The sequence below is a fragment of the Telopea speciosissima genome, chromosome 2 (genome assembly GCF_018873765.1).
Source record: "Telopea speciosissima isolate NSW1024214 ecotype Mountain lineage chromosome 2, Tspe_v1, whole genome shotgun sequence".
Classification (NCBI taxonomy): domain Eukaryota; kingdom Viridiplantae; phylum Streptophyta; class Magnoliopsida; order Proteales; family Proteaceae; genus Telopea; species Telopea speciosissima.
This window is the reverse complement of record NC_057917.1, coordinates 77340773-77351425: the sequence shown is the minus strand read 5'-3', so window position 1 is coordinate 77351425 and position 10653 is coordinate 77340773. Positions and strand designations below refer to the sequence as shown.

The window sequence follows — 10653 nt, the reverse complement described above, 5'->3', positions numbered from 1 at the left end:
GCTTGTGGAGTAAACCAAGGCTGGACAGTCTCAATCCATCTGTAAGTTGTAACCCACCTGGGTGGCAAATTACTTCATAGCCTGCATAGTTTCCATAGTATGTCTGAATAGAAATCTTTTTTCTTGCTTTGATTGCTTAAGGAACATTGGTACTAGAGATCAATTGTCTAACAAATACAAATATGAACACGGCTGCATTTAAAGGAGACATTGAACACTCTGCTATTACAATATGGAATGAGTGCCGCTTTGAGAGAGATTTACTTTATCACCGATTTCTTTTTCAAAAGAAATCGAAATCTAATGTTACAAAATACAAATGAAGAAAATATTGAAGTAGAGAAGACACCAAACAGGGCAAACAAATAAATGAAGGGGGGAAAAGATTAAATGTGAGACCAAGCACCTTTATATTGTGCTTTTTTATTGTAACGTCAAGAAATAAAACTCAAATACCTAGCCACACTCCAGCTGGTTTTAGTCCTCATCCTATGAAAATTTGAGGAGGGGAAAAAGGGAGGGGGGGGGGGGATGAATAGGATTCAGTACTTCCCTCTCCATGCATGCCACTTCAACTTCAATTGGAACCATAATGGAGAGATCCCCAGAACTCCCCGAGCTAACCGTGGATCAAACACATCAAAGTGTGCACGACGTAGTGAGTCCAACAGAACCTGTGCAGGCACAGCTGGCAGAAGCACTGGAAGAGCCTTGGTAGGTACAGTCCCAGCTAATTCACGAGCCTTCTGGAGATGGTCATTAGCTACTGATGCCATCTCAAAAACTGCATCTGACAACCCCTCACGGTTGTCCATCTGAATTTCGGATTGATTTCCATACTTAACTAATAACCCGTGGTTAGATGCTACATCAGCTGGTATATAAGAAATATGGTGGTTACGACTAGCATGATAAGGCAGTGACTTAAGCAGCAATAGAAGGCCACTTGCTTTCCCAATATGTGAGGCAGCATGATCTGCTGCAGTAGAGCTGATACCACCAGCTTGTAGTGTCAAGTAAAGCATAATGGACGCTGTGTCCTCTGCATATTTCTCCAACTCTCCGATTGTCTCTGGGATGTCATTCTCTTCCCTTCTTGCATCATTGATCCGAGCTTCAATAGACCGTTTAAGCCAACCCTTGCTGATTTTCTGCTCAGAGATTACATGGGAGAGGGCCTGAGCTGTTGGGTGCTCAATGACCTTGTGAGCAAAGATCTTGTCTATGGCTTCCTGCCACCAGAGGAGACGCATAAGGCCAATTCTGGGATCAGAAGCAACATCCATGGCTCTAGCTGTCTCCACATTAAAAGCCCGGAGGGCGAATGCGGCCTTTCGCATGTCAGGCGGGAGATGGAGGAGACAAAGGTACTGGTGGTAATCATAGCTCCGTACTTGTTGTACACAATACGAGAAGGCTGTCTTGATGCTGCTGGATGCAGAAGTGCTATTCATCACACCCTTATTGTGATCGCTTCTGCAAATCAAACAAAAAGTGAATAGCCAAAAGAATATCTATCATTGAAAACTAAACTGAAAGATATTTCAACTACGTAAGAAGGACACGCCTAGTAGTCATTTTTAGATTTTGTCCACAGTATTAGATACTGACACACTTGTCAACAATGCTGGATACCTCATGTATTTTTTTCTTTAAGGAGAAAAATATGTGTGTGGTTGTGAGTGTGTGTGTGTGTGTGTGTGAGAGAGAGAGAGAGATTATTCACATAGGAAGAAATAGCAATGATATAAAAGAACAATTAATATCTTAATAGACATTAATACATTAGCTTTAATTGGCAAAGAGAAAAGCAGTGAGTTTGCAGATAATCAATCTCCACCTTCAAAAAATTTCAATTTGCACTAAATCTACAAAAAACCTGTACGGGTATGGTCCACAATATAGTGCACACATAGAAACCCAGAAGTTTTTCTCATCGACTAAAGAAGTAGTAACCTGGAGATCCAATATTTACACAACGCAGCAAGTATGTTTGGTCACAGTTGTCTCCAACAAGTGAGAAAGAGACCATGAACCTCTTCATTAAGCACCCTATCATTGTGGAAGGCTCCCTCAATGAGCAAATGATGGCTCCAAACGAAATGATAGGAGCTTTGGTTTTGCCTAAATTTGTCAGTCAATTGATGGAGAACGGACTATGTTAATAAAAAAGGGCCATAACCAGGTGTAACTTGCATTCGAATGGCCTGGGAGGGGTGGATCGCAGACCATCCTAAATTTTGGCATATTTTGCACAAAGTAGACACTATCAAACTTGAAAACCCCATCATGATGCAGGCAGCCCCTGCTATTTATCATCACCGCAAGAACATCCTTAAATTTTCTCCTTAAAAATGAAAGAGAAATTCATCCCATTATGTTTTAGATCTAAAAAAGTGGGTTGACTTCCATAACACCTCCTCGATCTCCTTTCCATTAACCAACCATAGCAGATGCATTGCAAGTGCATATGATATTGCCAAATCATTGAGTCAGCTAAGGCTTCTACATTACACTCTGAGGATGCATCAATCAATGTTTACAGGGCCTTGGTCTCCATGATAATAATGCCAGCAGCTTACATGTTCCAATGAGCTCGGTATGGTATAAGTAACACGAGAAACACCTGCTGGTATTTTAGCAGTGGAAGTACTGTACACTTTTCCCCAACAGCTGCGGTACCCGAATCTTTTCGAGATGGTTTTATGCTAAGGCCAGTTCTTTTACTTATGTTCAAGGGCATTTATGTCATTCTCTTTATTTTTGAATCAATCTCTCTCCCTCTCTCTCGCAGGTTTGAGAGTCTTTCGTTTTCACATCAAAACCCACCCTCACTTGTTAAGGTTGGTATCCATATGTAACATTTTTGGAATACTGATCCATCAATCCAGTTTGACGTGAAATCTGACAGATTTAGCTGGGTAGAGGGTAGAAATTGAAATTACATATAATAGAAGTATTAAATATTTTGATCAACATGTAAAAAACATCACTGAAATTTGTTAACTTTTGCCCACTTTAGCCAAAATGGCCAAAATTATATCTACTACTCAACTCATCCTTATCCCAACTAAATGGGGTCGGCTACATGGGTCCATACCCTCCAATAAGCTCTATTCGGCCTTATCCCAACTAAATGGAGTTAGCTACATAGATCCTTACCCTCCAATCAGCTCTATTCAAAGTCATACTTGACACAAGGCCTAAGCAATGCATGTCTTTCTTCACCACTTCTAGAGTCATTTTCTGTCTGTCCCTGGCTCTTTTAGCTCCTTCAATCTGAATCAATCACTCCTCTGTAACGGAGCATCTAAAGGCCTTCGTTGTACATGGACATGCCACCTCAAACGACTTTCTCGTAGCTTATCATGTATTGGAGCCACAACAAATCAGCTTTAATTTGTTCGTTCCTTACTTTATCCTTCCTAGTTTTACCACACATCCATCTCAACATATTCATTTCAGCTATACTGAGTCTATCTATATGATGTTTCTTAACTACCCAACATTCCGTACCATACATCATAGTCGGTCGTATGACTGTCCAAAATTATATCTTCAAGAACATAAAAAACCATAATTCCAATTCCTAAATCAGCAGTTTAAATCTTCAATTTTTCCACAATCAGTTGATTATGCTCATAGGGAGAACACCCTGAAGGTCCAATCCCGTAAAACTGTTTCCTACCATTTTTTAGTTGTTCTAATTTTCTTATCAACAAATAAATTCAAGTGAAGTGGTCACAAGATGGCTCATATTCTCTTAAATCCAATTGAGAATGCCCAGACAAAGCCAGGTTCCAAACATTTGCAACTAGCTAAACCCAACAATAATCCTCGGCCAGAAACCTGACATTCCAATTTATCGAGACTAGAATTTAAAAGACTCAGAGAGTTTAAAGCACTCGAGCACTTATCCTTGTTAATTACAGAATTATATCCTGATAGTTTTCTCTCTTTCTTTCCTTTTCCTTTCTTTTTCTCCTCTTCCCTCTCGTAATAGGAACAAGTTCCATGGTTCTCTGTTATTCTGATCATAATAGTTTGGCTTTGATTTAGTTTTTGCACCATTGAAATCCTCCATTGATGTATATGTTTGAATAAAGGGTGTCATCACATATCACTAGCTCATTTATTTACTTATAAATTGCTAAGCAATGAAACTTAACAAAGCCTGTCAACCAAGAAATGGTTTTGACAAGCCCATTTGGATTGTCATGCAATGGGTTGAGTTATAACATTGACAAGCAAAATCCAAAATATAAAATAATAATTAGACATATCTTATCAGCTTGTATTGGAAGCCTAATTCTTAAATTCGCACTAAAACCATTCAGACAGACTATTCTACAAACACCAGGTGGGCAATTACTACAAATTCTTCTGAAAATCATAAACTTATATAATTGAAAACATAGATGAGAGAACACTGAACACGCAGCCTGTGTATAAGGGCAAAGATGAACCTCATACCTGTGCCTTGTAAGAACTCTCGGAATACAAAATGAGAATCAGCTTTGTCACAGCACTCTCATCCAAGTTTCTCTATCAGGATTAATCCCATCTGAATAAACCTAATAATCCCCTTTACAGATCCCGACGAGAGTCTGGTGGACAGAGAAAATAAAATGATTGCAGCTCAGGCTCTCAGCTTAGAGCGAAGAACTGAGAAAGAAGAAGCAAGCGCAGGGGTTCGGACTTCGGAGTTCTGTGATGTCTAGAGTACAAGGAGAAAGACAAGGGTAATTTGGGGTAAAGAAAAATTAGGAGCGCTCCATGCTCATGCTGTACCACGCAGCAGCCTAGGCTGCCTAGCAATTGGAGCGAGGATTTTGGCCGAGCTAACCCACGCGCGCTCGAAACTGGCCCACTTTTGCCTGGTCTGGCCTCGGTTCTTGGTAGTTGCTTTAATTTTTTTAGTCCTCACTTACTCATTCTTGCCATGGAAGGGTTACCTAGACTTCTCAAAATTCATTGTGAATCGAACATGTTTAAGTGTATTAAAATTGCAACAAATTAATTTTTCTAAGAGTGGAGTGGGGTCTTCTTTCACCATTTTCAATGAACTTTGGATTACTTTTCTTAAAGTTTTGATTGATGAACTTGATATTATCTCATTTTCCCTCTTTGTAAAACTGAAAATGAAACTAAATGACATCTATATTTCTCTTGCATTTTTTTCAAACAAGGTATATGGGCAGCTGGGCCATTAGGGTTACGTACAAATTCTTTTAAGTCGTATTTTGTTATTGATCTTTTTGAATCCAAGGTGTGTTATTCATATCTGTTTCACAATGATAAATCTCGTTTTCTCATTATTTATGTTATCGCAATGTTTATCACAATGTACTTTATTTGAACCTTCCGAAATAAGTATGTATGATCCAAAATATTTCCTCGTCCCTTTTAGTTCTTATCGGCATTATCAGAAAATGGGTTGCACATCTCTCCCTAGCTTGCTCGTCTCAGTTACTTAGCTCTCTCTCTCTCCCTCTCTCTCTATGTGTGTGTGTGTGTAGAGAAGCCTCATATTACTTGTATTTCTAGTCCAAAAACATTTATTTGGATTTTTATTTAGCCTTTTAAAAAAATGGAATACAGAAAAGCAACAAGAGAATAGGAAATCCTTACCTATTACACTACAAAAATAAATTCTCGTAATTGGATAATCTAACTAGTATCTTTCCAAGCCCATACCCATTAGGGTATGTATAGTAACCTTTCAAAAAATGGATTCCGACGTATTTTCTGATTCTGGGGCAGAATTGAATCAAATTATGTATAGTTTGTCCGGTCCATTTTTGTGATTCTTTGAAACAGACCGGGTGATATAATGAATTCTGGGAAGCTTTTGAGAAACACCAAAATGGAGTTTCTCAATTCTAAGAATTGGTTTTATGAAAAATCGGGTAGAATAAAGACGACTTAAGTTAGAGGGGCATTTTTTGGAATTTTCCCTCAAAACATAACAAAACCTAAAACGGTTTTACCCTCTCCATCTCTCAAACGAAGAACACCGCCAGCCCTCTACATCAAGCCCTTTCTCTTCTGGCGTAGACGTGGTTCTAAGAGATTCAATCTCAGTAGCCCAACAAGGAAGGTTAGAATCTTCTGGGATCTCACCAAAGTCAAATTTAATTCAGGCCCAGAAGAACCCCAGTCTAGATTCTATGTCGCTGTTGTCATCGACGGCGAGATGACTCTTGTTATGGGTGACTCCTGCAACGAAGCTTACAGCAGAACCAGAGCAACAAAGCCAGCGAGATCCCAGGTTTTGATTTTGAGGAGGGAGCATGTTGTGGGAAACAAGTATTACACTACAAAAGCGAGATTTGGGGGTCAGACCAGAGATATCTCCATTGATTGCAGAGTGAGTGGATTCAAGAGATGAACCCAGACTTTGTTTCAGCATCGATAGGAAGAGGGTTTTGCAGGTGAAACAATTAAAGTGGAAGTTTAGAGGAAATGAGAGGATTGAAGTGGATGGGGTCCCTATTCAGGTGTCTAGGGACGTTTACAACTGGATGTTCGAAGGTGCTGAGAATGGGCATGCCGTGTTCATGTTTAGGTTCGAGAAAATGGACAAATTGGAGGATGAGATGGTAATGTTGCCGGAATAGCAACAGCAGTTGTGTGGGTTTTTGATGAATGGGTTCGAGTGGAAGAAGATGAAGAAGAGTCTGTTGAAGGCGGGGAGCTCGTCGTCATCTTCGATGTCTTCAGCTTCGTCGATCTGGTTGCTGTTCTTCTGTGTTGGAATGGGCCAGTACAGAGGAGAGCGAGTTGCAAAGTCCATCTGGGTTTTCATTGCTGGCTTATGCTTGGAAGAAATGAAGGGCCTGATTCCAACTGATTCTTTTTTTGTTAATTCTTTGTTTCATGGAAGATTCTCTTCTGGGACTGGTAATACTTCGATTTTTAGATTCATTACTATCCCATTTATTCATGAACATAACTGAATAAATTGATGGCTTATCATCTTCTACTACTGTTAAGGAAAAAAATCTCTTGTTTTTTTTTTCTCTGTTTTTGGCAGTGATGATTGCTTTTGATTTTTCATAAATGAAGTGACAGTTTGGTGTATTTGATTGAATGAGTTTGTACAAGCAAATACTGATTATCAGAATGAAGATGAAGATTAGTATTTGGTGGTGTAACCTGGTTTTGATTTGGGTTGTGTTTGTTCTCTTCTGTTTTGTGAGCTTATTTTCTTCTTCCCTTCTCTTTCATTTTCTCTGAGAGGAGAGGGGTGGGCTGCTTCTCCATAATTTGATCGGATTTGAGAAGTCACAGTTCCAATTGAGAGACCAGATTTTATTGAAATAGTAAGGAGAGAATAGATTGTAGAAAAGAGTACAGGAAACATTGGTGTTGCCGGATAGCAGAATCAATTTATAAAATGGCAATCCATACATGTTTCAGTTTCTCTGTATAGTAGAATCAATTTTTTACCATACAACATTTGTTGGTACAGAATTACTCCAAAAATTCAGAAATAGAAAAAATCGATTCTGACCTAGAATCAAAATTTTGAATCAGAATGGTTACCATACATACCCAACCTCTTGTTATTATCTCTGTTACTACTTCCATGAAATATCTCTTTATTTTGAAGGTACTTTAAAAAATCTATTGTTTATTCAAAATTGATTTGGAATTTATGGATTTGAATCTATTGATTCATAGAGCCAATGAGAATTTCTATTACTCTCTCTACTTGGGTGGGTTTAACTGAACCTGCTCAAGCCCAACTAAAAAAACAAAACAAAAAAAGGGTGATCTATTAGGTTGAATTTTTATGGCATGAGATTTAGGGTTTTCCTTAAAACAAAACCCGAGGTGGATTGATTGGGATCTGTTTGATGCTCTCACTAACCTAAAACCCGACCAAGCCCACAGAAAAAATAAGACAGCATAAAATTACTGCTCAGCTCCCAATAGATTAAAAAATCTCATTCACTTAAATGCTTCTGCATGCGTTCTTATTAGTTATCCGAGTTTTTCTTAATGAAGCCTTATTTTCTTGTAATGAGTGTGACTGGACAAGAGAACGTCGACGGAGCTACTTCCAACGAAGGCTCCATCTCGCTGGTTTAATTAAATTTCTGAGAGTGTGACCGGGGAAGACAATGTGGACGGAACAACTACAGTGGAAAGGTGGAAGATATTATCGCTATCTCTTTTTTTCCATATTATAAGCATATATGATTTCTAGCCTGTATAAACATAATAGACCATCCAAAGCCCCTTTTTTTTTTGGTAAATATCCAAAGCCCATTAAGATCCATGAAAATAACTGGCAAACAAAGAAAAAGAGAACAAAATGCTTAAACGGTTGGTAGATAAATTGCAAAATCCTTTTTATTAATTAAATAGCCCTCTACCATAATGTATAAAGGCTATTCTTTTATCCCAAAGTTTCTCATATCATATTTGAGGATTTTGACTACAACAACATATGAGACTTCTTCCTACAATGGATTCTCTTTGTTGCTGCTACAGTTGTTGGAACAAGGAGTCAAGCACCCTTCCAATTTTACATCATCATCATCTGCAATACAAAATAACTTACAATGTCAAGCTACTATTTGAGAGAGAGAGTGAGAGAGAGAGAGAGAGAGGGGGGGGGGACTTGGTGCAACGGTAAAGATTGCTCCAACGTGACCGTTTGGTCACGGGTTCGAGTATGGAAACAGCCTCTTTGTGTAAGCAGGAGTAAGGTTAGGTACATTATGATCCTCCCCAGACCCTGCAATGGCGGGAGCCTTGTGCACTAGGTACGTCATTTTTTTAAAGAGAGAGAGAGAATACCATTGATATAATTGGCACAGGAGGATTTGGCACAGCGAACGATACAATTGAAATTTGCATCTGAAGTAGGGGGAACCACTGAAATACAGTTTACACATTCAACACTACATAGAGGTAGTGGAAAAGTCCTCATTACACATCTGATGCATTGGAGGCATTTGAAAACCGATATCGCTGAGGTATGTTGTACTTCAAGCAAAGACATTACTAAAAACATCATCACAAGTGTATAAGAAAAGGAGACAAGGAAATTGCCTCCTTGAGCTCCCATCATCCTTGCCATTGCAAACTGCCCAACGATGAAGATATGATCGCCGACCGTTCTAATCTACAACTCTGAACTCCAGAATACCTCGGCACAATAGGTATTCTGGTCTCTTGTATTCTCTTGTAACAAACAGTTCATATGCTTGACTTACAGAGATCAGACACCTTGTGGTATTAATTCATTGGGATGAAGCTGAGTTGTCGTTGTTGTTACGAATCTCCACCATAACATTCGGCGGTTACAATTCTTAACTCCCAACATTCGTCGGTTGCATTCTCAACACCCAACATTTAAATCCCCATTTCCTCCATTATGAATTATGGCATGGGGACTGTTACAAAACTCTACCGTAACGTACGGCGGTTACAACTCTTAATATCTAACGTTCGTCAGTTACATTCTCAACACCCGATATTCGAATCCCCATTTCCTCCGTTATGAAATTTGGTGGGGATGACTGTTACAAAACTCCATCATAACTTGCGGCGGTTACAACTCTTAACACCCAATGTTCGGCGGTTAGATTCTCCAATGTTCAAATCCCAACGGGTAGCTTATGGATAAGTTCTGATGTGACAATATTGGACCACACCAGCTTTCCAAGTGATCTAATGTTTCTTCCTCCCTCCATAGCTCTTCTCAGTTCCAATGCCTTCTAGTAATTCAGTAGGCCAGGGTTCTCTCTCTCTCTCTCTCTCTCCCGGTGAAATTTTGAATAGAAAGTGAATGTTCCTTTTAATATGCAAAACTGAGTAGTTTTTCTTTTTGATGCATTGTGGTGGTTGAAATAACAGATTGTGACTCTCCAGGGAAGAGATTATTGTATTACATTTACCTTTGCCTTTAGATATTGAGATCTTCTCATGCATAGATGAGTGAGGGGAAGAAAAATAAAAAACTGTTGGTTTCTGGATTTTGTCATAACTAGAAGACTTGACTGCCCTAACCTCTAAGCAATTCTTTATTGGATTTTTCAATAGAAGACATGGTTTTATATTTTAGTACCAATACAATAATCTCTCATCATATTACCTACACATTCCTGTGGTCTATTAACATTACTACCATCTCTGCCTCTACCTCTTTCATTAAGTGTCCACATGCATCTATTTTTTTATATTTGAGGAAAGTTTGGCACTTGCACAAATCTTTGACCTGTTTATATCTTAATTTCCTTGTAGATCTAAGTAAAGAAAAGAATACTACCTTGAATACATTTATCATGACGGGTTATGCGTATTTTATAGTGCATTTAAGAATGATTCTCGTACGAGAACTTGAGCTAGCCTCATCGTCAATTGGGTGTAGTTTATCAAATCGAACCTATGATGATCTGGAAAACTATGATATAATGATCAGATTGCCATCTCATTGTTCTGTCAAGGGTCAGCCAATGCACATGAATGGATTGAAGGTGACTCAAAGGTTGTTATAGAATATAGATAGTACACATGGTGTGTCATGGAAAACCTAGATTGGCCGGTTCTTCTCTCATTGGGATGAGCCTCTTGACTTTTTTTTTGGTTGGGTTAGATTTGTGAACACGGAACCCTCCATTGAAGGTCATGAAGCAC

The 10653-nt window shown here is 38.8% G+C and overlaps 1 protein-coding gene and 1 pseudogene across 1 annotated transcript; one reads left to right on the top strand and one right to left on the bottom strand.

Annotated features, from left to right (window-relative positions):
* Positions 1-307: 307 nt before the first annotated feature.
* LOC122653281 (NADH dehydrogenase (ubiquinone) complex I, assembly factor 6) lies at positions 308-4673 on the bottom strand. Its single transcript, XM_043847256.1, has 2 exons — positions 4474-4673; positions 308-1476 (listed from the first exon to the last, which is right to left on the bottom strand). Exon 2 carries the CDS (start codon positions 1452-1454, stop codon positions 543-545), a length of 912 nt encoding a protein of 303 aa, XP_043703191.1. The 5' UTR covers positions 1455-1476; positions 4474-4673; the 3' UTR covers positions 308-542.
* Positions 4674-5833: 1160 nt separating this feature from the next.
* Positions 5834-6938, top strand: LOC122651150 (annotated as a pseudogene).
* The last annotated feature ends 3715 nt before the right edge of the window (positions 6939-10653 follow it).

Bases quoted from the DNA above. Each gene is read 5' to 3' on its own strand.
- LOC122653281 (XM_043847256.1), bottom strand. From the start codon at position 1,454: ATGAATAGCACTTCTGCATCCAGCAGCATCAAGACAGCCTTCTCGTAT.